The 27,393-nt window shown below is 52.5% G+C and overlaps 2 protein-coding genes, 1 long non-coding RNA gene and 1 pseudogene across 5 annotated transcripts in view; 2 read left to right on the forward strand and 2 right to left on the reverse strand.

Moving 5' to 3' along the window:
* The window catches only part of PHC2 (polyhomeotic homolog 2), a 49,047-nt gene extending 39,756 nt beyond the window's left edge, over window positions 1-9,291 (forward strand). For all 3 annotated transcript variants that reach the window (XM_059690298.1, XM_059690299.1, XM_059690300.1), the window contains 5 exons: window positions 1,070-1,199; window positions 2,083-2,197; window positions 3,227-3,368; window positions 4,350-4,626; window positions 7,876-9,291. In XM_059690298.1, the coding sequence (XP_059546281.1) occupies window positions 1,070-1,199; window positions 2,083-2,197; window positions 3,227-3,368; window positions 4,350-4,626; window positions 7,876-8,030 (819 nt within the window). In that variant the 3' untranslated portion in view covers window positions 8,031-9,291. The remainder of the gene's footprint in view (window positions 1-1,069; window positions 1,200-2,082; window positions 2,198-3,226; window positions 3,369-4,349; window positions 4,627-7,875) is intronic.
* Window positions 9,292-10,889: 1,598 nt separating this feature from the next.
* On the reverse strand, window positions 10,890-21,231 carry LOC132231346 (uncharacterized). The gene is made up of 4 exons (XR_009452040.1): window positions 21,172-21,231; window positions 13,495-13,613; window positions 13,290-13,403; window positions 10,890-10,990 (listed from the first exon to the last, which is right to left on the reverse strand). It is a non-coding gene; the product is annotated as an uncharacterized LOC132231346 (long non-coding RNA).
* LOC132231344 (small ubiquitin-related modifier 2-like) lies at window positions 12,705-12,993 on the reverse strand (annotated as a pseudogene).
* On the forward strand, window positions 13,267-25,871 carry A3GALT2 (alpha 1,3-galactosyltransferase 2). The gene is made up of 6 exons (XM_059690301.1): window positions 13,267-13,965; window positions 19,081-19,161; window positions 19,361-19,450; window positions 19,733-19,870; window positions 22,332-23,523; window positions 23,965-25,871. Exons 1-5 carry the CDS (start codon window positions 13,943-13,945, stop codon window positions 23,017-23,019), a joined length of 1,020 nt encoding a protein of 339 aa, XP_059546284.1. The 5' UTR covers window positions 13,267-13,942; the 3' UTR covers window positions 23,020-23,523; window positions 23,965-25,871.
* The last annotated feature ends 1,522 nt before the right edge of the window (window positions 25,872-27,393 follow it).

Raw genomic sequence — 27,393 nt, forward strand, 5'->3', positions numbered from 1 at the left:
TAAAAGAATTAAGAAAATGGCTTATTAAAACAAAACAGCCAAAGCTAATTCTGCTCAGTGCAGACTGGTGAGGACAGGTGGTACTGCTGTGTGGGTGGGAGGAGCCTAGAGCCAGTGCACAGAGCCCCTCCTGTGATAAAAGTATCTGTTAGAGACATACGATCCTCACGGGATGCCATCTGCCTCCTGCTCGTTCTCTGGATCCATAAGTGATTTGAATAGTCAGCAAAAGACTATGCTTGATTAACTGAGAAGGATGGCCTGCCCTTCTGAAATGCCGAAGGATGCATAGGTTCTTGTCCTCTTTTCCTCTGGAGGTCGTTCAAGGCCTGTAGCAAAGAAATTCACATGGCGCACCTTAGTTATGAGGAGCTCTAGGCCTATGACATCCCTTCCCTCATTAGACTAGGTCTTCCCCTGGGCCTCCTGGAGCAACACCAGAAGCCAGCCGATCTCTCAGGGTGATGCAGATTCAGTAACACCCCAGCATTGCTCTAGCTATCTGGCCACGGGGCTGCCTGAACAAAGGCAGCCAAGGGAGAACCAAAAGAATGAATTAGCCAATCTGGGATCCTTGCAACCATAGAGGGCATTTTTGCTCTTAACCCAGAGTCCATTTTTTCCCTACTGCCTTCCATGGCTGTGTGTACGTCTGCCTTGGGTAGGGCAGTGGTAAGATAGAGAACAGTAAGAAATTTTAAAATGGTTGTTGAGACACACACACACACACACACACACACACACACAGCCTTGGCTGTGTTCCTGCCTGGTGGCATGTGAACGCTGCTGGCAATGTGGGAAACTCCAATCTCTGCCCCTTAGACACTGGGAAGGGTAGATCTTTTCCTAACCTCCCGAGGCATCCATTGGTGCTGGATTGAAGCCATCCCTTCAGTCTCCAGTAGCATCCTGCCTCATGAGCTAACAGCGAAATAGGCCTTTTACAGGGCTTACTTGGATGATGATGTAGGGGCTGCCTGGATGCTTTATACGTGTAATTTTGGTGAGGCTGGATAAGGAAGCATTTCCCAGCTAACCCTCATGGCCTCCGTGTCACCATGTCCTCTAGGTGGGACGCTCGTCCCTGCTGGTGGGGAATCTCAAAAAGAAGTATGCACAGGGGTTTTTGCCTGAGAAACTTCCACAGCAGGACCACACCACCACCACTGACTCCGAGATGGAGGAGCCCTATCTGCAAGGTAAGCGTCTCACACCCGGAACGCTGAGGGCGTGTGTAGCCACATAGGACGTAGGCAAGTCTGGAAAAGCAGGCCTTCCCCACTTCCTTTCTTGGTATCCACGGAGGAACTCGGAGCTAGGGTGTGTGTGAACATGCCGACTTACTGATCATTTCCTCCAGTGCCTTCCCAGCTCCTAAGAAGCAGGGACAGAAGTCCCTGCCCTTGGGAACTGTTTGTGCCCTGCCTGCCCTCCAGCCAACCACAGGACTCTAAGGCTCTTCTCCCGTGTGAGTCACTGGAGAGTGGTAGGGCTTGAGGAGCGGCGGGCCACCCATGCCCTTCCTCCACCGCCTCAGGAGCCTGCACTCAGCACGGCCCAGCTCGGAGGCTCAGTGGCGGCCGGACAGGGACTGCACTCGTCACTTGAGCCACTGATAAATGGAAGGAGGGGCCTGTGTAGGTCACAGAACTGGATTCTGTTTCCCAGGTTAGCAGCCAACTAGACAGATTGAGGTGGGTGGGGAAGGACAGCTGTTCCTTCATGAGCTTCCACCCAGCTCAGATCAGTTGTGGCAGCACCCAGAGTGCTCCCTTGGAGCTCCTCTCTCCCAGGATCAGGAGGGGTGCTGCTACATCTTCACCTGTGGGCGCCTCAGGCTCGTAGCACTTAGACAAGAGAATGGTCAGTGTCACAGGGGCATTCTCAGATCCCTTTGAGTACTTTCCAGGGAAGGAAACAGCTCTTCCAAAAACAGTGACAGAGAAGGCTCAGCATTTCCCAAGCTAGGCAGCTGTGTGTGTCACAGCTGTGAGAACGAGCAGGCAGACAGTAGGGAGGCCCTGTGATGGGGCTGTTGACAATTGCTCGTTCTCCATACTTACCCATTTTCATACATTTCAGAATCCAAAGAGGAGGGGACTCCCCTCAAACTCAAGTGTGAGCTCTGTGGCCGGGTGGACTTTGCCTACAAGTTCAAGCGTTCCAAGCGCTTCTGTTCCATGGCCTGTGCAAAAAGGTGAGTGGCTTGGCCCCCCCACCCCCTGTGCTGTGCCCAGCTCCTGCCCTCCCCCAGGATTGCGTCTTTGATCCTGCTCCTGTGTCCCACCTCCTTCAGTAATAGTCCATCCCAAGAGACTGGGGGGGTGGCTTACCAGCTCCCCATTTCCTGTGCCTGCCTGGAAGCAGCACCGCGTCACTAATTCCCCCAGAGAACCCCCACCAGCAGATGAGAGAGAGCAGCCCAGAATGGAGGGAGGAGGCACAGAAGGAAGCAGGGCTTCAGTGTGGCTGCCTCCTGGGTCCCCTTGGCCCAGCCTCTTTTCCTGCCCATCTCCTTATGGCAAGCCCTCCCCTGGGAGCTTTGCCCCCAGCACTGCACTAGTGACAGTTCCTCATGAGCTTCCACCAGCTTAGGGAACTAATGATCCTAGTGAAAACCAGCCGTATTGGATGAGAGCCTATGTGTGCAGGGCAGTGGGTATTCATTGTGTCATCTAACCTTCAAGACAACTCTGAGGCCGGTGTTGCTATTGTCTTCTTTACACACAGTTTGGGAACAGGCATGAATGATAAATAATTGTGCCTGAAGTCACAGAGCTGGGGGGTTTAGATCGTCTGACTCTACAACCCTCTGTGGTCTTTGTACCAAAGTGGACAAGGCGGCTGCCCTAGAAGCCCTGAGCCCCCCAAAGAGAAGAACTCTAGGCCCCAGGCACCCATGTTCTGCAGGCCAACTAGAGTAAGGCTTCCTCAGCCCTCCGCCCCGCAGGCTGTGCTGGAGGGGATCAGGGCGCTTCAGTGAAGCCTCACCAAGCTGCTCTCCAGCAGGACCATGGACAGGAGTTTCTTAGCACAGGTAGTATTTGCAGCAGAGCGTGTCTGCAATGAGTTATCACCAGGATCCAATTTATGTCAAGTGACGGATTTAGGATTAGAATGAATGAATGGACGGACACGGGTTTGCCACATAGCTTGGCTGCTCTCCTCCTGCCCGAGGCCTGTGCACCCTGTGACTGCTGACTTCCTGTGTTCCCCTGACTGGCAGGTACAATGTGGGATGCACCAAACGAGTGGGGCTTTTCCACTCAGACCGGAGCAAGTTGCAGAAGGCAGGAGCCACGACCCACAACCGCCGTCGGGCCAGCAAAGCCAGTCTGCCAACTCTTACCAAGGATACCAAGAAGCAGGTGAGAGGGCTGGCCGAGCCTGAAGCTCCATCCTCACTGTCCCCATGCCTTTTCTGCCCACATCAGCATGCTCTGTCAGATCAAGCCTTCCCCATGTCCCTTCATGTAGTTCAAGCATGTCAAACTCAAATAAACAAGGTGTAAGTTTATGTGGGCGACAAAAAAAACAAAAGCTTCAATTTTCATAGAAACGTAGGTTTATTTCAATTAAAGATATGCTGAATACAAAGGGCTGAAATAAATGAGTAATCGTTAACATAAAGTAATAGAACATTTTAATAAAAATTTATATTTTTTCTTGGACATTAACTTACCAGATACTAACTGCACAAATCAATAAGCATAACGCAAATAAACCTATTTTCTTGTTCTCTGAAAGCGAAATATTTCCTGTTGCGCACACCAAACAAGTCAGTACAAGACTAAATGACATGGCAGTCAGCTGCTAAAATATTCGCTGCTAGTATTAGTGGAGATAAATGGTGTGCCTGTGCATAAGGCGCATAAGGGAAATAAACACGATTATAGTAATCAGTCATTGGCGAATGTTGTAGTTTGTTATTACTAATTATGTATAACAGTATATTATAAAAATTAAGTTACGAAATTTTTATTAAAATGTTTCTTACATACCGTTATATTGGCTGGGCTACAAAAATACTCGTGGGCTGCATGCGGCCCGTGAGCCGTGAGTTTAACATGCTTGATGTAGATCCATGGGTGCCTATGAGGTGACTCTGTTTTCAGTGACCTTGCCCCAACATCATCCCTCCCGGTTTGCCTTCATCCATGGCCTCAAGTGTGGCACATACTCCAGTACTGACTCCATAGGGCCAGAGAGGGACAGCACAGAAGGTACTTTTTGGAACTCAGAGATAGGTAGTCATAGACCAAGTAGAGGAGGGTAATGCACCTGCCTTTGCCCATCACTGTACTAGAGATGGTTTAGTCCCCATTCTGAAGAAACTTTCTCTCTCCCAGCCAACAGGCTCTGTACCCCTTTCGGTTACTGCTGCATTGCAGCTAACACATAGCCAGGAAGACTCCAGCCGTTGCTCGGATAACTCAAGCTACGAGGAACCCCTGTCACCCATCTCAGCCAGCTCATCCACCTCCCGCCGGCGACAAGGCCAACGCGACCTGGAGCTCCCTGACATGCACATGCGGGACCTGGTGGGCATGGGACACCACTTCCTGCCAAGTGAGCCCACCAAATGGAATGTAGAAGATGTCTACGAGTTCATCCGCTCTCTGCCAGGTGAGGCCCTTGGAGGTTCCACACCTGCATGGAAAGCGAGAGATGAGAGGGAGTGAGAGACCTCACCTCCGCCACCAGGAAAGATTAGGCAGCTCAGTTAATGACTCAGGTTCATGAACTGGGTACAAAGATGATGGTGATGAGGTTTCATAGCTAGAGCTTCCATTCTAGCACAGAACACAAACTAACATTTTAAAGCTATAATTGGATATAGTTGCTGGATATATTTACGTGTATGAAACACAGAGGTGATAATGTAATGAACCCTGTGTCCTGTGCAGGTTGGGAGGAGTGACAGGTGGGAGTGTAGGAAATCTGTCAGGAACATCGGGAACAGGTATAGGATAACGGCTGTAGACATGCCGTTCAAAAAATTTAAACTGAATGACAGTGGACAGGTAGGCCCTTGCCAGGTAAAGTGATGCATGAGGCAGCAGCGTGAGGCATGAAGACAGGAAAGTGCAGGATGCAGCTGGGAACTCCACAGAAGCCTGTGTGGTGGAGCGCAAGTGGTTCTGAGGGCTAGCATCCAGAGATGAGCCCTGAAAGGCAAACCTCACACCAACGCTCTTCTACTGTCTTCCTGCCAGGTGCACCCAGCCAGTGACCAGGTCAGGCACTGACGGCAACCACAGGCCTGACACTCGGGGCCTGGAGTGGGTGTAGTTGCCAAGAGCACAGACTTCTGAGTCAGACAGACCCCGGCTCTGCCAGTTAACCCAGTGTGGTAGTTATCGCACAGTTACTGTGGGCAGTTCTGCCGCAGGGTCCCTTTTGAGATTTTGATTAAGATGTAGACAGGTCAAGGCTGAGGTCCTCTGAAGGCTTGCTGGGGCCTCACTCACATGATTCTCAACTCGGGTGTGGCTGTTGGCAAGAGGCCGTTTCTCCACATGGGCTCTTCAGAGCACTCACGCTTGAGTCTTCTCTTGACATGGCAGCCAGTATTTGCCACCGGCGTTGTTCCAGGAGAGCAAGGTGGAAGCCACTGTGCCCTTTACGATCTGGGCTCAGGCACCACACAGAGTGCTGTCAGTCTCACAGCATCTTCCTGGTCTCCCAGGTAAACCCTGTTGTATTGTGAGGGACTCAGGAGGACATGTGAGGGAGGCAAGGGTTGTTGGGAGCTCTTTGGAGGCTGCTTACACAGCTCCCAGTGACTCACAGCCCCTCATGTAGAAACGCTCTCAGCCCTACTGGGCTCTCCTGAGGCTCCTTCCATTGCAGCAGCAGTTTGAAACCCAGGATCTCGTCCTCTAACTCAGGACCAGGCACGAATGAGCTTGCTCTTCCAATAAACAATTCCTCTCAACTTTCTTGAGAGGTTATCCGTTTTCCTTCACAAATTCAAAATATGGTGGGTGAGATAGGCATAGGATAACTACTGGAGACAGGTCGTTCAAAAGGGAGGAAACTGCCGCAGCAGTTCCTAAACCTAGCGGGGCACATGTTGGCATTTCCTTCACTAGGACTCAGCCTGGGAGTGATTGTCTGTAACTCTTGGTTCCACTCTCTGAGTCATTCTTCCTCCCCTATGAAAGCTAGCCTCAGTTTTCTTAGCCTGTTTCCTGCTGCTTTTCAGGTTGTATTACCTCTGACCCTTTCAGTTTAAGTGAGAAGCACTCTGCCAATATGATTCTCTTAAAATATTTGTTGGCCCCCCATGTATCTTGTTGGGGGCTCACTTCATAAGACAAAAACCATACCCACGGAAGTCTTCAAGATGAACTCTCTCTGCATCGGGCTTCTTCTGAAGCTGAGGGACAGTGAATGGTCATAGAAGCCTTGCTGATGGGTGGAGAGGATCTGTGAGGCACTCCCATAACATCCTTCAAGAGTTTTTTTATTGAATTGTGCTCGAGGCAGCATCTTAGATCTTTCTGAGGCCTTAAAAGATTTAAGTCACAGCCTCAGTTTCATCTGTAGACCATCTTTTCTTGAACACCGTGCCTTGTATTTGATCTTTGCCTAGAAACCATTTCTTAATTTTAGCATCATTTACCATGTAGAGAGGCTAGAGATTTTCAAAACCAGCAAATCCTGGCTCCTTTATGTTTTAACAGTTTTCCTTTACCTTATCTCTCTCCTCTCCTTTTGCTTTAAGCAGCAATAAGCCAGGCAGCCTGGCTGGTGTGGCTCAGTGGTTTAGTGCCAACCAATTGGAGTCACAATTCAATTCCTGGTCAGGGCACATGCCCGGGTTGCAGGATTGATCCTCAGTGTGGGGCATGCAGGAGGCAGCCAATCAACGATATCAATAAAAATATATACATTAAAAAAGAAGAAGCCAGGCAACACCTTCAAAATTCTGCCTAAAAATGTTAGCTGACCTGCTCAGTTCATTGGGCACATTAAACTTACCTGTGGCTGCACTTTCTAATTCATAGCAAGGATCCATTTCTTCCAGTTTCCAGTAAGTTTGCTCACTGTCCTTTAAGACTCCCAAGGAGTTTCTCAAAGGCCATCAGACGTTCAGTCTTGGGAAAGCGCCTTAGCCATTCACTAACACTCTCCTCTCAGTCCTCCCAGCTCCCACCCACTGGCGCTCCCAAGATCAAACCCACATTTTTAGGGGTTTGTTATGGCAGCAGCCCTCTGCTAAGTACCAAAATCTGCATTATTTTTATTGTGAAACAGGTTACCCCAAAACTTGGTGGCTTAAAAGAGTAATTATCGGAAGGTTTCTGTGGGTCAAGAAATGGAGTGGCTTAGCTGGCAGTTCTGGACGGGGTCTCTTACAAGGTCTCGGTGAAGACGTCAGCCAGAGCTGCAGGTGTCTGAGGTTTGGGGCCGGAGGATTCACTTCCCGGTGCCTCCTTCACATGGCATGGAGGGCTGGCTATGGGCAGGAGGCTCAGTTCCTCTCCATGTAGCCTCCAGAGGACTGCTTGAGTGTCCTTACAACATGGTAGCTAGCTTACTCTAAATTATCCAAAAGAGCAAGGTGGATTCCGCTGTGCCCTTTGTGATCTAGCCTCAAATCACATGCCATCACTCCTGCAACACCTTATTGGTCTCCCAGGCCAGCCAGTTCACTGAGGGAGGGCTCTGAACAACTCCATGGAGACTAAGGAGGTGATTTCTGGGGCCATCCTGGAATCCGGCTGCCTTAGGCAAGTCACTTAGCCTTTCAAGCTATAAAATAAGGACGTGATTGTGAGGACTAATTGAAATGTGTGTGCAGTGCAGGGACTACCAGAGTGAATTTGGGGGGCTCTGACTGACAGTCTTTGGTGGTGTCCCTGTCAGGCTGCCAGGAGATAGCAGAGGAATTCCGTGCCCAAGAAATCGACGGGCAGGCCCTGCTGCTGCTCAAGGAGGACCATCTGATGAGTGCTATGAACATCAAACTGGGGCCCGCCCTGAAGATCTACGCTCGCATCAACATGCTCAAGGACTCGTAGGGCTGGCCGGGCAGCCATGGTTCTGGCCCAGGACGCCTCCACCCAGCTGAGCAGAGCCAGACAGACATTCCTGAGGGGCCCAGACATGGGGCCAGGCGGAGGGCAGGGGCTCTCCCTGTGGGGCATGGCTGGTGGGGAGGTGTTGGCACCTCCCAGTGGCTCTCAGGGGCCTTTCTTTCTGTGGGAGGGGCTGAGAGGTAGGTGGCGCAGAAGATGGGGCTTTATGCTTGTAAATACTGATAGCACTGGCTTCCTCCAAAGTCCCAACACTCTAGCCCCGCTCTCTTCCCCTCTTTGTCCCCCATTTTCCAGGGGGTATATGGTCAGGGCTCCCAACCTGAGTTGGGTTACTTCCAAGGGCAGCCGTCAGGTCTGGATGGAGGCCTTGAAAGCCCTTCCTGCCTTCCTCCCACTTCCTTCTCCAGGCCTGGCTAACGCTCCCGACGCCAGCTTCTCCCCCTTCAGCTTGTTTCTGAAGCAGCCAGGTGTTCCCCCCTTCACCCTCGGCAGGTGGAGAGAGAGAAGCTGGGCCCAGTTTGCCATGCCTGCTGGCACAGACGCCTTAAACGCTGTGTGTGTGACTGTATGACTGTGTGGGAGCCTGGACTGACAGATAGGCCAAGAGCCACCCTCTGGCATCTCCAGGTGTTTTGTAGCAAACAGCCACTTAGTGCTTTGTCCTGGACTCCACTCGGCCTCAGGATGGGGAATAGAAACGAAGGGCGGCCTCAGTGCAGAGAGGCAAGATCAGAGCGCGAGTTAGATGCTCCTCTCCAGACTGGCCACGATGCCTCTAAAGTCCCTTCCCCACACTGTGAAGTCCCCCGACTGCCCTGCTGTTACAAACATTAAAGAAGCTGCCGGCCACAGTGCTGGTGGGCGGGCTGGGTCAGGCTGAGCCTCCTGCCCGCCGCCCGGGGATCCCAGTGGTGAGGCCCAGACAACCTCGGAGGGAGAGAAGAGCTGGAGTGACCACTCATGTGGAGAAGGCAGCCTCTGGCCTCCCGCTCCCACACTTGGCCTTGCAAACCTGCTCGCAGCAATCAGCTGCCCGTGGAGGAGGCAGGGCAGGAGGGGCGAGGTCTGCCTCCCACGTGCCCTGTCCTCGGCAGCTCCCCGGGGGCAGGGGGCCTCTCCCCGGAAGAGGTGGCTGCCTTCCTCAGCTTGTTCTGTTCCCCACTCACACCCCTGGCAGGGTTGGAAATGAAGGACTTTTTTAACCATTTGTTTTTGTTTTTTAAAAATAAATCTGTAAAATCTGTTTCTATGCCTTTCTTTCCTGGGGATGCCTGTCCCTACAGGTATAGGTCTTGAGTGGTGCCAGTTCACCCCTAGGAGCGGGGTGGGTCCCTGGTTGGGATAGCATCTCCTCCGCACTTCGCTGGCTGGGCCACTGAGGGCACCCTCAGCCCCAGTCCTCGCAGGGGTGGCAGATTCCCCGTCTCCTCATGGTGTCCCTTGAAGTGGAGGGTCCAGAGCCCCTTCAGCTCTGAGCCCCGTCCCCACCATTCCCCTGGGGAGACAAGTCCCCAGTGGGGATATCGGCCACCTGAGGCAGAACCCTGACTCCCACCCTCTAGCAGACACCTTTAGTGGTCGCTGCTCAGTGTCCCGAAGAGCCTTGGAATGGCTCTGGTTCACTCAGCGTGTTCTGAGCATTTGTTGGATGCTGGAATAGCAAATTATTAGAAAGTCATCGTCCCCCAGGAGGTAACACCTAAGCCTCGAATGAAAGAGAAAGCTCATTCCAGGCCCAGGCAGCTCACCCGAAGGTAGGAGCATGAAGGTGGGAGTGCAGACCAGCAGGATGTGAGGGGGTGGTGGGATGGGCTGTGTTGACCTGTGCCTCTGTGAGCCAGGCCTTGTGCTGGCAACGAGGCCTTGGTGGGGAGCAGGACACTGCTGTGCCTGCTTGCACAGAGCTTACATCTCGCTGCACCTATCTCAGGGGAAGGGAGGGCAACTGGCCTGGCTCCTGACCTTCTCTAGGTTTTTCCTTCAGTGTTTCCACTTGTTTAAAACATAGGATTTAGGCCGAGGGCCCAACCTACTGAATCAGAGAATCTAAGGGTGGGGCCCTGGAAGGTCAGGCCCACACAGAGCCAATACCCTCATCTTGATAGCACCTCTGGAAAGCCTGTTAAAATGTAGCTACTCCAGCCCTGGCTGGTAGCTCAGTTGGTTAGAGCATCGTCCTGATACTGATACACTAGTGCAGTGGTTCTCAACCTGTGGGTCGCGACCCCTTTGGCGGTCAAATGACCCTTTCACAGGGGTCGCCTAAGACCATTCTGCATATCAGATATTTACATTATGATTCATAACAGTAGCAACATTACAGTTATGAAGTAGCAATGAAAATAATTTTATGGTTGGGTCACAACATGAGGAACTGTATTTAAAGGGCCAGAAGGTTGAGAACCACTGCACTAATGGGTTCCATCTCCAGTCAGGGCACCTACAAGCAGCAACCAATGAATGAAAAAATAAATGGGACAACAAATCGATGTTTCTCTCGCTCTCTAAAACCAATTTTTAAAATATATGTACTGTCCTAGCCAGTTTGGCTCAGTGGATAGAGTGTTGGCCTGTGGACTGAAGAGTCCCAGGTTCCATTCTAGTCAAGGGCACAATCCAGGGTTGCGGGCTCGATCCCCAGTAGGGGGCGTGCAGGAGGCAGCCGATCCATGATTCTCATCAGTGATGTTTCTCTCCCTCTCCCTTTCTCTCTGAAATCTATAAAAATATATTTAAAAAAATAAAATAAATGCACTACCCGGAAGAGGAGGAAAAGCAGATTACAGGCTTACCTTGCATTTTTGCGCTTTATTGCAGTTCACAAATACTGCTTTTTTCCCCCAACAAATTAAAGGATTCTGGCAACCTTGCCTCGAGCAAGCGTTTTCCAACAGCATCTGGTCTCTGAGTCTCTGTCTGCTGCTGGGAAGATGCTGGGAAGACTGTTGGAATGAGATTAGTACATGAACAGATTGACAGCAGCAGCAGGGGTTGAGAGGATCTGAGATTTCCAGTTTTAAGTTCTGTGTTAAAATGCTACCAACAGCATCACATGCTACAGAGAAATTGTTTGTGAAGGGAAAAGTCAACTAGGGCAAACTTCATTGTCTTATTTTAAGAAATTGCCCCAGTCGCCCCAACCTTCAGCAACCACCACCCCGATCAGTCAGCAACCATAAACATCGAGGCAAGACCCTCCACCAGCAACAAGGTTACAGCTTGCTGAAGGCTCAGATAATGGCTAGCATTTTTAGCAATAAAGTCTTTGTAAACTAAGTTATGTGCATTATTTTAGACATAATGCTATTATTACTTAAAAGGCTACAGTAGCCTGGCCGGTGTGGCTCAGTGGGTGAGCTTCGACTCATGAAGCAGAAGGACGGGTTGATTCCTGGTCAGGACACATGCTGGGGTTTCAGGCTCCATCCCCAGTAGGGGACGTGCAGGGGGCAGCCAATCAATGATTCCCTCTCATCACTGATGTTTCTATCTTTCCCTCTCCCTTTCTCTCTGAAAGCAATAAAGAATATATTTAAAAAATAATAAAAGGCTACAGTATAGTGTAAACATGGCTTTTCTATGTACTAGGAAGCCAAAAACTTCCCATGGCTCACTTTATTTCAACATTCGCTTTACTGTGGTGGTCTGGCACCGAATCGTCAGTTGATAGCCCAGAGGGTGGAGCCAGGACTGGAAAGTCTGGTGGTTCCAGGAGATAGGGAATGGCTTGCAGGACCAGGGGCCAGCATAGCCCCTAAGCTGAGGGGGAAGAGGGAGAGCATAAAGGACCTTGGGGAGGGCGCCTAGTGGAGAGGGCACCTGGACACGCCCACTGCCCTGCCCCTCCCGCTGCAGGAAGTGGGCAGGTATGCTGTGGCCTGGGTGGCTCTGGGCAAGTCTGCACTCTGGACCTCGACATTCCCCTTCCTGGCAGATCGTGAAAGCCAGGCCACACCTGAGTTTGCTTTGGTGTGCATGGTGGAGAAAGAAACCTAAATTCCCAAGAGGGTATGGTGAATTTGAGGGAGCTGACTTAGGTCAATATGGGCACTGTTTCCTATTTTTTTGTTTTTTGTGTGTTTTCTTTTTAAACAAGTTTATTTAAACAACAAGACACTTGAAAGGAAAACTAGGATTCATTTTTTAGAGTAATTTATCCCTGCTTAAAAACAGATTGCCCTACATGTAACAGCTATGTACAAAAAAGTTATAAAATTGTCCTTGGCTTTACAATGATAAATGAAAAACATTAAAATTCTTCAATCAAACAAGGTATGCACGAATTTTTATGTTGTTCTTTTTTGTTAAACAGTGAGAGTAGAATAACTTACCGGAATATAAAGATAAGAGCTGGATGAGCATGCCACTAATGGAGAAAGGGGGTGTTTTCACAGATCCAGTATTTTCCCCATCCCATCTCCATTCGATGTAGATCAAAACATAACCATGGGCCATTTAGTTTAAAAAAATGCAAATGCTGGTGCACATACATCAGTTACTTCATGTACAATAAAGGAATGGGGAAGGGGGAAATGAAAGAATGGAGAAAACTATACGGTGGCAGTCAGATGTGTTGAAACCAAATTGCAGTTTTCTAATTGAGAATGTCTTCTTGGTCCGGAGGAATTGTTCCGGAGTAAACAGCAGGTTCCCTTTTCAGCAGACACCTGTCTGCTGCTGGAACACATGGACTGTATCTTCCTCCCCCATTTCCAACTGTGCAGGTGTGTCTGTTTCATTGATTGGCCGGCTGCCCGTCAAATCGGAAGCTGATCTGCCTCATTGACAAACCCTGTCATTCACAATAGGCTTTCCTTAGTTTACTAAGTGGTGTGTGCCTCTTAATCTTAAACGGCACCCCAGAACCACCCTGCCCCGCCACCTTCAAATTCGTATGGTCGTTATTCTCAGTCTTGGCTCCTTCCTTGGGCTTTGTGTCGGCCATGGCGAGCGCCGGAGTCTCCAGCTGCCGCTTCCCAAGAGGTACCAGGCCCGCCCGGAAGGAGCACACGAGCAGCACCAGGAGCGGCCTGGGCACTGCCACTTTGCTTTGGGTGGAAGGCCCCACCCCATCGCCGTTTGAAGGGTGCAGCCTTCACTATACTTTTGTTCCTGTTTACACTGTACACACAATTTTTCCAACCTCTGATTACGGCCCAGAGTTTAAAAAGTGTTTCCAACATTCATGCACATACTTAAATACGTATAATGGAAACAAAACTTCCACAAAACAACACCTACCGTCATGTACCATGCATCCTGGTGTTTTCTTTTCCATTCTCTTCCTGGTCACACTTTTTAAGTCTTGGTCACAATCCAGGAAATTGATTTCATGGCTCTCGGATGGATCACAACCTGCATCTCAAAAAACGCTGCCCAGTGCAAACTCTCCAGAAATCCCGTATCCGCTCTCTCGAGTGGCCCTTCCACTGTCCTGGTGACTTACCCATTTGACTGAGGAGGTGAAGGACTCCTGGGTAACCGGTCCAGGATCGCAATCCGCAATCGGGAGACGTGTGCTCTGGGGCTCTGGCTGAAGCCTTTCCCTGATGAGACCAGAAGACACTGGAAGGGCCACAGGGAGCGTAGAGAGGGAAAGGGAGTCAGTACGAAGTAGTTCAGAGCCTCTGGCCAATCAGAGCTGGCCTTATTCAGGTCCACTCTTTTCCAGGTGATTGGCCCCAAGGGGGTTCCCAGCCCCCACCCGAGCCTGGGGCCAGCCTCCTGCAGCAGGTGCCACTCCTAAGTCCCACACCAGGCCAGGCGTTCATCCCGCCTGCTCCTGTGGGTGTGGTTCCAGATGGCCTGTACCTGCTTTGTCCCAGACACAGGGTCATTTGCTTCCCCGCTGAGCTGAGAGAGTTCTTGGAAGGCTGCCCCACCAGCTTCTCAATATGGCTCTCAAAGAGAGACTCAGGTGAGTGGGGACACCCCCAGTGTGGGGGAAGCTGGGGGGGACAGCTGACCTGAGAGGAGTCTAGAACAGCCAAGGAGGCACCAAGACAGTCCTGGGAGAAGGTGCCTCTCAGAGGGAACACGGCCCACGGGGTAGATGGAGACGGCAGGGGACAATCTGGGAGATCTCGTAGCCTGTGAGGAGCTGGGCAAGTCCTCTTGCTTCCCTGACTGAGCCCCTTGGTGAGCCACAGAAGGCAGGCCCGGGGGCTGCACCCCCACTGTAACCAAGGGGTCTCCACGTTCCCACGGCAGTGACTGTCCAGGACTGGAAGCTTCTACCTGCTTAAGAACTAATGACTGATCTTTAACCCCTACAGGGAAGGTACAGGGAACAGGACATGGGGTGGGCTTGAGGGACCACCTTCTGCAGATAGAAGAGGGGTGAAGGGGGTCCTTTTGAAAATATCTGAGAAGGGAATGTGGAGGAATAGGCCAGGCAGCGGCCAGATGGACTAAGGGCTCCCAGGCTGGGGCATGGGAAGGCGGCAGGAACTGGCGGTGCCTGCCGCAGGCCTGGGTCTCAGCACCCTCCCAGACCTGACAGTTTGCACCCACCTGGCGCAGCTCTGCCTGGCTGCCCTGGTGGAGGCCCAGTGCCCTAGATAAGCATCGGGACAGCAGTGAGAGCAAAGGTCCCAGCCAGCCTTTTCCTGCCCGGCACCTCCTGTCGTGTACCTGGGCAGCCCTGCTTCCGGGAGCCGGAAAGGCCCTGGTGCAGCAGCCCTCCAGGAGCTCAGCGTGGAGCTGGGGAGTGAGGAGGGAGAAAGGCTTTTTGTAGGAGAGACACTGACTTGGGGCCGTGAGGAGCCTTGGGAGGAGCCAAGCCTATGGGAAATGGTAGCAGGGACGTTTGGAAGACGAGCGTCCGGGTTGGGCTGGGGCCAGGTCATAAAAAGCCCCAAACGCCAGGCTCTGGCTTGGGAGTCAGACAGACCTACGTTCGCACCTCAGCTCCAGCACTCCTAGCGGTGTGATCCTGAGCGAATGATTTCACCTTTCGGAGCCACAGTCCCCTTGTCTACAAGGTGGAGGTAATCACCGTATCTTCCTAAGCGATCGTGGTCAGACTTCCCTGAGAGAGGGGCATAGAACTGTCAGCACAGCATCTGCCTCAGTAAGCGTCTGGGATCATTCAGAGAGTGCAGAGCTGACCCTAAAGAAAATGGTGTTTTGAGCAAAGGAGAAACCATCAGTTTAGGAAAGAGAATGAAGACCAGGAACCCATGATGACCTCACTCATTTACTGAACAAATAACTATTCATACCGCCAACTCTGAGGCAGGCTCTCGGATCCAAAGTCGAATAAAACAGGAAACCCGTGGCCTGGCCGAGCAGTCAGTCTAGTTCTGCAGGTGCTAGAGTAGAGGTTTGCACAGGAGGAGCTCTTGGGAGGGCGGTTGTTGAGGGGAAGGCGTCCCCAGGAGGAAGCTGGGTATCGAGGGATGACTGGGAGCTTGGTGGTGGCTGATGGGGAAAGAGCAACCTGGTGGGAGGACCCAGAGTCAAAGCAAGTCTAGGAATCACAGGATGGAGACTGGGAGGCAGGTGAGGGGAGTTGCAGGAATCTATCTGATGAGAAACAATGAGGGGTAAGAATTCAGTGGGATGGAGAAGAGGGAGCTTAGAGCTCTACGAGGGAGGCACATGCAGTGGAACTTGGTGACTGAATGGCTATGGGGGGAGGGTGGCGGGAAGGGTCCCACTTGGGTAACGGGGACCAGTCACGGAGAATGCAGAAGGAAGAAGAGATCAGGGAAATGCAAATGCAGCTTGGGAAGCCAAGTTGGTGTCTATGGGACACCCAGGGAGACACCGCAGTCCAGGAGTCACACGGTGCCTGAGTCCAGTGCTCAGTGCTCAGGACTCGGTTTTCGGAGTCAGTGGTAGAGAAAAGACAAGGGGTGAAAGAGGCTGCACGCAGAATCCTAACTGGATCCCAAAAGGCAAGAAGGGCAAGCCAGGCAAAGGTGAACAAGAAGGCTGCGGGCCAGAGCACGTAGGGGCGCACAAGAGAGACCCCAGGAGCCAGGCGCAGGGAGCTCTGCACACAGACCCCAGGGCGCGGGTTTTGTTCTAAGAGCGTAAGAAGTCGTTGGAAGGTCTGGAAGAGGGGAGAGATGTGTTCTAATATGTTTTTGAAAGTTCATTCTGGAGAACGGATTGTTGGGGGGCAAGAGTAGAAGCAGGGAGGCTGAAAGGGGTGCTATGAGGTTATCCAGACAGTGGCCTGGAGTGGAATGAGAGGAGGCGAAGGCCCGTGGATGGAGTGGGGTGTGTTTGTGGGAGAGTCCACGGTGCTTGTTGGTGACTGCATGTGGGGCATGACACATGGGAAGAATAAAGGGGGGCTCCTAGGACTTCAGTTTGAGAAATGGGGTGTATATCATGATGCCATGTCCCAGGATGGAGGAGACCTGAGTGGGGAGCAGGTTTCTGAGGAAAATCGAGTCCCTTTCTGGTCATATAAGTTTGAGATGCTTGTGGGATATCCAAGTGGAGAGATCAGGGGGCACCAGTGCCCCAGGCGTCCTCTGTCACTGCCCCAGCGATGCCAGCTCAGTCCACCAGAGGCCCAGGCCATGATTCGGCCCCGCCCCGCTTCCGGGAGGGCGGTCTGAGAGAGGCTGTGGTCTCTTAAGAAAACCATTTGGTCACTTTTGCACATTGTCGTCTCCTTTCCGTGGACCTCCCTTCCCGCTCCACCATCTTCTTTTCTTGGATCCCTTCTCATTGCTCGGGTGCTAGCTCAGAGGTCACCTCCTCCAGGAAGCTGCCCTGACATCCCACCTGTCAAGGCTTAGGTGCCACTCTCCAAGCTGCCCTCGTAGCATCTTATGTTTATATGAATTACAGCCTTTGCTGCGCTGTGTTCCATTCATCTGTTTGCTGCTGTCACCTGACCTTTTCCCTCTCCTCGGGGACTCACATATTCCTGACTCCCTGAAGACAGGCCCTCTGAACCCTGACCTAGCACAATGCTTGATTCTGAGTGTGTGCCCATCAATACAGGTGGAATGCATGAATGAGCAGAAACGAGTGACCACCCTGATGCATAAACTTATTCCATGTTGAAGATTATCTCCTCTGAACAGAATCCCAGAAGCTGAGGTTGTTGGACTAAAGGGGATGAATACTGAAAGCGTCCATCCCCATAGCTAAGGAGCTTTCCACAAGAGCTGCAAGTGCGAGAGAGCCCATCTCACTGTGTTCTTGCAGCGTGGCTAAGTTCTCTTTATTTTAATTTAAAAAAATACGTATTTTAATTGATTTCAGAGAGGAAAGGAGAGGGAGAAAGAGATAGAAACATCAATGATGAGAGAGAATCATTGATGGGCTGCCTCCTGCACACCCCACACTGGGGATTGAGCCCGCAACCGGGGCATGTGCCCTGACTGGGAATCGAACCATGATCTCCTGGTTCGCAGGTTGATGCTCAACCCCTGAGCCACGGCAGCAGGCTTCTTTCTTCTCCAAATGAGCTCATTTTATAGGCAAATTAGAACCACCTTGTCGTAATTTGCATGTCTTTGATTACGAGTGAGGGTGAGCATTCTTCCATGTTTGACTACTAAATGCATTTCTTCTTTGAGGGTTTACCTGGTCATGTGCTGTGGAACTGGTAAGGCAGGTGGTGTTCTGTGAGATGTTTGGGGGCCGTGTGGGGAGTGACGAAGCACGGAGCTGCCGCTGGAATGCTCCTGGTGAGGGGCGAGCAGGCGGGGCCACTGAGGGGCTGGAGGAAGGGCAGGGGCAGAGGAGGTACACTAACACTGTTATTAACTCTCTATTCAGGAATAATAATAGTAGCTACAGCTTACTGAGCCACTAGTATGCGTGAGCCCTGTTCTCTTCACTTAGCACGTGGTAACTCAGTAACCATGACAACCCTCCGAGGCAGGTATTCTTATCCCCAGTTTACAGATGAGGAGACTAAAGTGCGGACGTCCAAAGCCTTGCCCTTGCTCAGGCAGCTAAAACGCGGTGGAGCTGGGATTCGAACCGCAAGGGTGTGGACCCAGTGTCTCTGCTTCTCACCACAGGGCCCAGCCTCTCCAGGGGCAGGGGCACACATCAGAGATGCAGGGAGCTGGACAAGACCCCCAGAAGGAGCTTATTAAGATTCCCAACTCCTGGCCCGCTTCCTAGAAAACAACCAGCCACGGACAAATGCGAGCCCACCTCTTCTGAGCCGGGAACGGGGCTGCTGAGTTCTGCTGGAGGAACCAGCCCCGTGACTGGAGCCACGACAGACGCCTGGTCCCTGACCACAGCTGCCCTCCACGCAGCCCGGCGACTCTTCCCCAAGCCCCACGTAGCTCTCGCCTCCCAGCCACAGTCACAAACTTCCCTGCTTCCCCTCCCAGACTCTCTCCCATCCAAGGTCAGTCCCAGCCCCTTCCCAGACTAAACACCCCACACCTAATGTTAGCATCCCCCCAACCTGCCCGAGGCCGTGCCCCCCCCCCCACACACACACAGCACTACTGGCAAAAGCAAAGGATATACATCTAAGTGCGCATTAGAAGGGACCTGGTCAGGTAGGTTATGCTATTGCCCATCAGTGGAAAGAAGGGTGAGGAAGCGATTCAAGTACTGAGATGGAATAACCTCAAAGACATTGTCATGGAAAATGCAAGATGCAGAATTATCTATTGTGCTACCATCTGTGGGGAGAAAGAAAGAGGAGGAGATGAAAACCATTCCAGGGTAAAAAAAAAAAAAAAGAAAAGAAAAAGAAAGGGGGAGGAGCAGGGCGGGTGGAGAATCTGCTACCGTATTCACCACGCTGCCTGCTTGGGCACAGCCTCTTTCTGGAAAGACACACCGGAAACTGGCGACACTGGCTGCCTCCACGCAGAGGAGCTGGGTGTCTGGGAACAGGAAGGACCTTGCACTGTGTATACTCGTGTATCTTTGAATACACATGTGAAGATACTCGTATTATTAATAATAACAATAATGAAACATTAAGTTGCACAGATGGTTTCTCATACGTGTGTGCAGAGATCTGTGTGCAGATAAACATAAACACACGTGTAAATCGTGTGCTGCCGACGCCCCTCCCCCTCCCCAGGGCCCGGAAGAGGACCTTCTGGTGGCTGATCCTGCTGGCAGTCAGCTTCTCAGGGCTGCTCCTGTACGGGCTCCCTGTCAGGTACAGCCTCCTCTCCCCAGCGCTCCAGGCGGGCCCTCTGGGACGGGACTCAAGTGGGTCTTTCCCAGCATCCCCTGAGGGGTGGCGGGGGTGACCATCCCAGCCCACTCCAGTGCCCTGTGGCTCTCCCTCCCTGTAAGGAGCAGGGCTGCTGAGCCGGCTGGCTGGCGTGCCCCTCATTGCTGCCCCCGCCCAACAGGTACCTGGAAACCTTCATCCCCATGGGCACCTGCCCTTTGGCCAGAATGCCCCTGCTGAGAGACAACTTCACAGGTCCCCTGCATCTCTGGTAAGGAGACATAGTGCCTCCCCCTCTGAGATTTCCCATGGTGCCCTGCAGTATGTGCCCCAGCATCCCTGCCCTCCTACCCCCTACCCTGGCAGAGCCAGGCTCTCCACCCAAGGGCCCAGCGGGTTGCACATCTCTGGATCTTCCATTTGTGTTGGTTCTGGGCCAGGGACTGGGTATGCCCCACCTGGGGGTGCCTAGGGCCCAGCATGGGGAGATGGCAGTGAGCATCACCAAGTGGGTGGACAAATGGACCCCATCTCCCATCCCTGCTCTGGCCAGGGCCCGGCCTGAAGTCCTGACCTGTACCTCCTGGGGGGCCCCCATTATTTGGGATGGCACTTTCGATCCAGATGTGGCCCAGCAAGAGGCTATACAGCAGAACCTCACCATTGGGCTGACTGTCTTTGCTGTAGGCAGGTAAGGCCTGGGGAGGGGAGTAGGGCTGTCAATCAGGGAGGGTGGGGGGGGGTGCATGTGATATGGGGGGGGGCTCCCTGTTCCCTGTGCCAGAGGATCCCAAGGTGATGCAGAAGGCAAAGACAGCACCCCCATCCCATTAATCCCCTTCCTGTCCTTCCCGGACACTAACACTGTGCAGCCCACCCAGCAAGGCAGCCAGGGGCTCAATGCCAGGTCCTGCGAAGCACCTGCCAGGGGGCTGGTTGTCCATTTGGAGGCACTGGGTTTGTGGTGAGAACATGATCACGTGAGAATGGTGAGACGAGGGGAGAGCAGATGGGTGAACAGAGGAAATGGCGTGGCTGCAGCAAGTGCCCACTGGAGTCAGTGGCTCAGATGCAGGCACGCGATAAGGGGAGGGCGGAGGCTTGCCAAGCAAGCCTGATGGAGGGAAAGGGGCTGGCGAGCTGAGGGTTTCTGCAAGGGAGTGAAGAGAGGAGGGGGATGCTGAGAAAGGGGTTCAAACCTGAGCGTCAGTGGGGTGGGACTGCTGGGGGAGGGGGATCACAGGAAGTGGGCCGGAAGGATGGGGGGATCACAGAGTAGGACAGACTGATGATGACCAGGCCAAGGGAGTAGACATGGGGATAGGTGACTGAGGAGGGTAGAGGACAGAATCACTGGAGGAGGGGAGTCTGAGGTATGGAGGAGCCGAGTGGGAGGTGGAGCAGAAATCCCAGGGGCACTGACACCCCCATTATGGATGGCAGCTGTCCAAGCAGAGTGCCCACTCTCCAGATGCAAAGGGGACAACTGGATGTAACCCTAAGTAGGTACCCGGAGGGAGAGTTCAGGGCAGTTAAAGGAAGCATTTGTACTAATGAAACAGACTGCTTTGGGAAGGCAGTGAGAGTTTGGCATCCAGGAAGAGAATGGGGGGAAGGAATTCTGTTATCAAATACCCCAGAACTCTGACCTCCACAATCCAGAAGGGAGAGAAAGCCAAGACGGTGCCTGGGAGTTAGGGGGCAAACAGAACTATAGGCTGACCCATCGGCCAGGTGGGCAGAACCTTGTGCTCCCACTTCTATTCTGGATACTGAGTAGGGTGTTCTTGCACCAGCCGTAGGGGGCAGAATCTTGGGGTCCAGAAATTCCAGGTCTTGAGGCCCTGAATTCCAAGGTTTTGTGAGTCTAACGCCCTGGGAGGCTGAGGTTTCCTTCCAGTTCCTCACAGACCTACCAGGAATAGAGCAAGTGCAGGTAAAAGCTCTGGCCCGAATGCCAAGCTGGGTTCAGATCATAGCTCTGCAACTTACCACCTGTGTGTATGCTTGCACCAGGCATGAAAGCTCTTTGTGGCTCATTTTCCTCATCTGAAAAATAGAGATAATAATAAATGGTGAGGATTAAATGCTCGACTTAGAACACTGTCTGCCACATAAATGTTCAAAAATATTAGGCATTATTACTATTATTTCAGAACCCTGGGATCCCAAAATCTTTTAATACAAAGTCTCTAATATTACAAATGTTCTGATAAGGAATTACCACAAACTCAGGGAGTTAAGACAACAATTATTTATCACTAGAGGCCCGGTGCACAAAATTCGTGCACGGGGTGGGGGAGGTGGGGGTCCCTCAGCCCAGCCTGCACACTCTCGCAGTCTGGGAGCCCTTGGGGGATATCTGACTGATGGCTAAGCTGGCAGTTGGACATCCTTAGTGCTGCTGCAGAGGCCGGAGAGGCTCCCACCATGGCCGCTGCGCTGGCCAGCAGTAAACCCGGCTTCTGGCTAAGTGGCACTCCCAGTGTGGGAGTGCACTGACCACCAGAGGGCAGCTCCTGCATTGAGCGTCTGCCCCCTGGTGGTCAGTGCACATCATAGCGACCAGTTGTTCTGCTATTCAGTCGATTTGCATATTAGCCTTTTATTATATAGGAAAGGATTCTAGCTCGTGATTTTGTGGTCCAGTAATTCCAACAGGGCTCCACAGGAAGTGTTCCATTGCCCCCCAATGTCTGGGTCTCTCCTGGGATAGCCCACTGCTAAAGACTGGTGGGGCACCTCTCTCCACACTGCCTCTCTGCACGGCTGGTTTGGGCTTCCTCACATCAATGCAACATCCAAATGTGAAACTTATTAAAGAAAGGCCCAGAGCTCTAAAGAGACAAAGGCTAACACGGTCAGTCCTTTGAAGGCCAGCGCAGCACAACTTCCTTGGTACCGCGGTCAGGGACAGCCCGTGTTCAAGGGAAGGAAGGCAGGGCCCCTCGGGGCACGAGTGGCAAACAATCTGCTATCACCTTGAATGGCTTGCAGGATCAGGAGCTCCAGGGACTGAGGTTGCAAGTTAACAAGGACCTGAATGCGGAGGAGCAGGAAAGCTCGAGTCGAGGGGAGGGGAGAGGACAGCGGGCGAGGGGATAAGGAGGAGGGGCAAGGCCATGCAGGTACCCCTCCCCCACCCCTTGCAGGTACCTGGAGAAGTACCTGGCGCGCTTTCTGGAGACAGCAGAGCAGTACTTCATGGTGGGCCAGCGCGTGGTCTACTACGTGTTCACGGATCGCCCGGCTGCCGTGCCCCGCCTGCCGCTGGGCCCGGGCCGCCAGCTGCGCGTGGAGCGTGTGCTGCGCGAGCGGCGCTGGCAGGACGTGTCGATGGAGCGCATGGGCACGCTGCACGCGGCGCTGGGCGGCCGGCTGGGCCGCGAGGCGCACTTCGTGTTCTGCATGGACGTGGACCAGTACTTCAGTGGCGCCTTTGGGCCCGAGACGCTGGCCGACTCGGTGGCGCAGCTGCACGCCTGGCACTACCACTGGCTGCGGAGGCTGCTGCCCTACGAGAGGGACCCGCGCTCGGCTGCAGCGCTGGCGCCGGGGGAGGGCGACTTCTACTACCACGCGGCGCTGTTCGGGGGCAGCGTGGCGGCGCTGCGCCGGCTGACGGCGCACTGCATGCGCGGCCAGCGGCAGGACCGCGCGCGCGGCCTCGAGGCGCTCTGGCACGATGAGAGCCACCTCAACAAGTTCTTCTGGCTGCACAAGCCCGCCAAGGTGCTGTCGCCCGAGTTCTGCTGGTGCCCGGAGTTAGGCCGGCGCGCCGAGATCCGCCGCCCGCGCCTGCTCTGGGCGCCCAAGGAGTACACGCTGGTGCGCGACTAGGCGCCGGGACCAGGCCTCGTGCGCCCCTCCGGACGCCTGGGCACCGGGACGATGCGCAGTGAGCGGAATCGCAAGGAGAGAGACCCTGAAGCCATCGGGTCCCTTTTGGAAGCAGCATGGCAGGCACTCTGGAGGACAGGGAGAGGTGGGCTGAAAGCAGCCCTGCCACCTTCTGCAGGTGCCCAGCCAGGAGGTGGGGGCGCCCTGCCTTCGGGAGTGTTTTGCGCTGGTCCCTGCCTGCGGGCAGACAGTGTTGTGGTTGGACCTGTGCACGTGGTTCTTCAGCGAAGGCCATCAGGACGCTGAAGCGAATGACTCACAGGTCCTGGAAGCTACACCGCACACCTAGAGCCACACAGCAAGGTCTCAGGTAGAGAGAGGCAGGCCCGGGGTCCCGTTTATTGGGGTCGAGAGTGGGGTCCTAGGGTTTCGTGGACTCACTCTGTTGGTGAATTCAACCTACAAGAGCGGGGATGTAAAGTTCTGGAAGAGAAAAAGCAAGGGGTCCTGAAAGGACAGAATGGGACTGATAGCTGTGTCCCTAACTCCTCTTCCAAGAAAAAGCCACAGAATGTATCACTCAGCCTGCCCTTATCTCAGCCGATGGGAATGCAAGGGAAACAAACCCAAGGCCAAAAGTATGCTGACCACCCCCCTGTCTTTGTGTAACCAGACCCTAGCTGCACCCTGCCCTTGCGTTACTAGCCCCCGGCCCTCACTCAACCAACCGGAATCGGCCAAATCAGTGGTCAGAGTGTGCCCCCACCCCAAGCCCTATAAATTCTTTGTTCTCTTGGGACTTGGGGCTCTCTCGCATCCTGCCGCTGAGCCGGTAAAGGAGGCAGAGGGACCAAGCCCAGGCTTGAATAAAGGCTCTTTGCTTTTGCATTGGACTCGGCTCCCTAGTGGTCTGTCTTTGGGGATCTTGAAATCTGGGCATAACAGCCCCAGTGATGAGTTGTTGAAATCAACCAAGATCTCTCAGCACAGGAGCCTCCTCGGGGGACGCAGCGGTTCTCTGGTCCTGTGGCTGGCCCTGGGGTATTGGAGAAGGCTGCTCTCTTGGACGTGCCTGCCTTGGCAATCAACGCTTAAAGTGGGCACTTGCATTACAAAAGGCAGAAAGAAAGAAAAAAAACTCAGGAAGGGCGCTTCTCACTTGCAAGCCTCCTTTCCCTCGCTTTCTGCGGGGAACTGAGGCAGAGACCTTTCACCTCTGACCTTACTGAATTTAGTCTATGCCACCTGAAGGGATGTTTTAGCCCCTCCCCACCTCACCCTCCACCCCCGTTTTTTTAAAATGAGGAGACTGGATGCCAGTGGCGTCCAGCTCCTTGGCTTTGACCTTTCACCTCCCTGGCCCTCAAGCATAGTTTGTACATATTTAAGTAATACGATTGTAAATGAAAAAGGGGCTGTGGCATAACCTAACAAGTTCAGGGGGCCACAGGCAGGCCTGATAAGCTCAGCAGCCACACATGGTCTGATCCTACATCCCTAACTGGGCAGGCCATGGTAGGTAGTCCCGTCCCAGGACTATAGCATCCTAGCAAAGGTCAGCCTTTACCTCACGTGAGTTCTGTCCACTGTTCTTACGCATCGAGGGTAACAGACCTTGGAAATGGCACAGTAATCACCTTTTAGACCCAAGAGGACACAACACAGGTACCAGAGCGCAAGATCCCCAGAACCCCTCATGGTTACCTGGTCCCCCGATACCATCTCTATGTGCTGTGTTAATGACTGGTTGTCCTGTCCTGCCAATGTAAGCCATGTTTCTCAATTTTGCTTTTTATTCAGTCCTAGAGATTTTCCCGCTTTGCTTTCTCCCACCTCCCTAAATCTGTCACCAATGATTTGATGTATCCTCCTTGTTGTTTTTTTTTTCTCTCCTTTAATCCTAAATGCATCCAAGGAACTGCAAACTGCCTTTTTCCAGAGCATTTTCGCAGTCTTTGAGATTTTGTTTCCAGGCAAACTTTGGCTCAAACTCTTTCTTAAAATTTTTTATAGGAATTCATTTTTTTTTCTAATTTTTTTTATTTTTTATTTTTTCATTTTTTTTTTTTATTTCAGAGAGGAAGGGAGAGGAAAAGAGAGATGAAACATCAATGAGAATCATTGATCGGCTGTCACCTGCAGGCCCCACTCTGAGGATCAAGCCTGTAACCTGGGCATGTGCCCCAATGGGGAATCAAACCGTGGCCTCCTGGTTCATAGGCTGACGCTCAACCACTGCCACAATGGCCGGGCCATTTATTTACTTGTTTATTTATTTATTTTTTAATCCTCACCGAAGGATATTTTTCCATTGATTTTTAGAGAGAGTGGAAGGGATGGGGAGAGAGAGAGAGGAGAGAAACATCAATATGAGAGAAATGCATCGATTGGTTGCCTCCCGAATGCCCCGGGACAGGGAATCGAGCCTGCAACCGAGGTACATGCCCTTGACCGGAATCAAACCCGGGACCCTTCAGACCATGGGCAGATGCTCTATCCACTGAGCCAAATGGGCTAGGGCAACTCTTTTTTTTAATGTGTTTATTGGGATGGTTTTTAAGATGTTTATTGATTTTTAGAGAGAGAGGAAGGGGGGAGAGAGAAACATTGATGGCACAATATTGATCAGCGGCCTGCCTCCTGCACACCCTCTACCAGGGAAGGAGCCTGCAACTTGGGCATGTGCCCTGACAAGGAATCAAACCAGCAACATCCTGGTGCACAGCAACCTCCTGGGAGAACGCCCACCCAACTGAGCCATACTGGCCAGGGCTCAAATAAGCTTTTATAATACTTTTCTGTATGTTGGGAGTTCTCTTGTTGGTATCATAATAAAATGAGTTATTCCAAAAGTGTCTTTATGGCATTTTTCCTGGAGAGTCAATGTTTACAAAAATGACATTTCCTTCTTCTGGGGCAATAGGTCTGTTTGGTCACAGTGTCTAGGAGAGATGTTTCCTCATCCATGGCTGCTGTCCAGACTCTGCATCCTCAACCAGGGAAAACGCAGGCTCTGAATGGGAGCATGCAGTCATCAGGTCCTCCAGGAAAGGTGGTCCCAGAGCCAAGGCAACAGGAAAGGTAACCACTGGAAGCCCCCGAGCTTTTGTCTGACAGTTGGGAACACTGAGGCCTGAGGGTGGGATTTCACTCCAGGTCTCCTGAGTCCTTTAGGTAGTGTTCGCATAGACTTGCAGTTTTAACAGCCTCCACTGCTCCGAGGCAGGATAGCAATGCCGGCTGTAAGCCAATCCTGATGGTGTTTATAACCTAGTAGTTTGTATAAGCAAGTTCCAGTTATTGATGATGTGGAATAGAAGATGCCTCCCCTCTCAAAAGCAGTTCAAACTTCCCTGGTGCCTCTTACCTAACGAAGGTAAGCGGAATCCGGAAGGCCTTTTGGCCACTGGATTAGAAATGAGAACAGGCCAGGTGAACTGGAGAACAGGTTAGACCAGCCGGGGGCAAACTACGGCCCGCGGACCAGATCTGGCCCGTTTGAAATGAATAAAACTAAAAAAAAAAAAAGGACCATACCCTTTTATGTAATGATGTTTACTTTGAATTTATATTAGTTCACACAAACACTCCATCCATGCTTTTGTTCCGGCCCTCCAGGCCAGTTTAAGAACCCATTGTGGCCCTCGAGTCAAAAAGTTTGCCCACCCCTGGGTTAGACTGTGATCTGGAACCTCCCCTCCTCTGGGACCATGATCCCCATCTCACCCTAGAACGTGCACCAAGGGTCACACACAGGACTCTGAGGCACTAGAGACCCCAGCGTGAGTAGGTAAGACCTGGGTGGGAATCGGAGGTTCATGCTCATGTGTGTGACTATGGACAAGGTCCTTACCTTTGTGCCGTCTCAGTTTTCTCACATGTAAAGTGGGGGTGCTAGTCGCCCTCTCTGCAGGGGTTGTGATGCTCCAGAAAACAGAACGTGCCGTCTCCCTCTCCTTGCCTGCCCCCTCTCCAACAGGTTCATAGTGCAGCTAATTCAGCAAACAGTCCTTTTCTCTTTAAAAGAGGAAGCGATGGCACACTCAAGGGTTTCTAGGTGCTGGGCTCGGGCAGCCTCGTGCTGCGGGTGAAGCCAGTGGTGTGCTGGTGAATGTGTGGCAACCGGCTCTTGGAGGAAAAAGAAAGCCCAGTCTGTCGGGATTTGCACCACCAAGGATACCCTGCCAGGGCTGAGTTCCAAGCTCCCACTGAATGCAGAGTGGAAAAGAGGTGTGGGCAGCCCGCTCCCATGAGCCAGGGCAGCAGGTCCTCGAATGATGTTTCGTTCCACATCTTTTCCTTACAGCGTTGATGAGACACAGTAGGAACTTAACTATTGCTTATATCAGCCTGTGGTAAAATTGGTCTCGATAT

Source organism: Myotis daubentonii, chromosome 3, assembly GCF_963259705.1.
Source record: "Myotis daubentonii chromosome 3, mMyoDau2.1, whole genome shotgun sequence".
NCBI lineage: Eukaryota > Metazoa > Chordata > Mammalia > Chiroptera > Vespertilionidae > Myotis > Myotis daubentonii.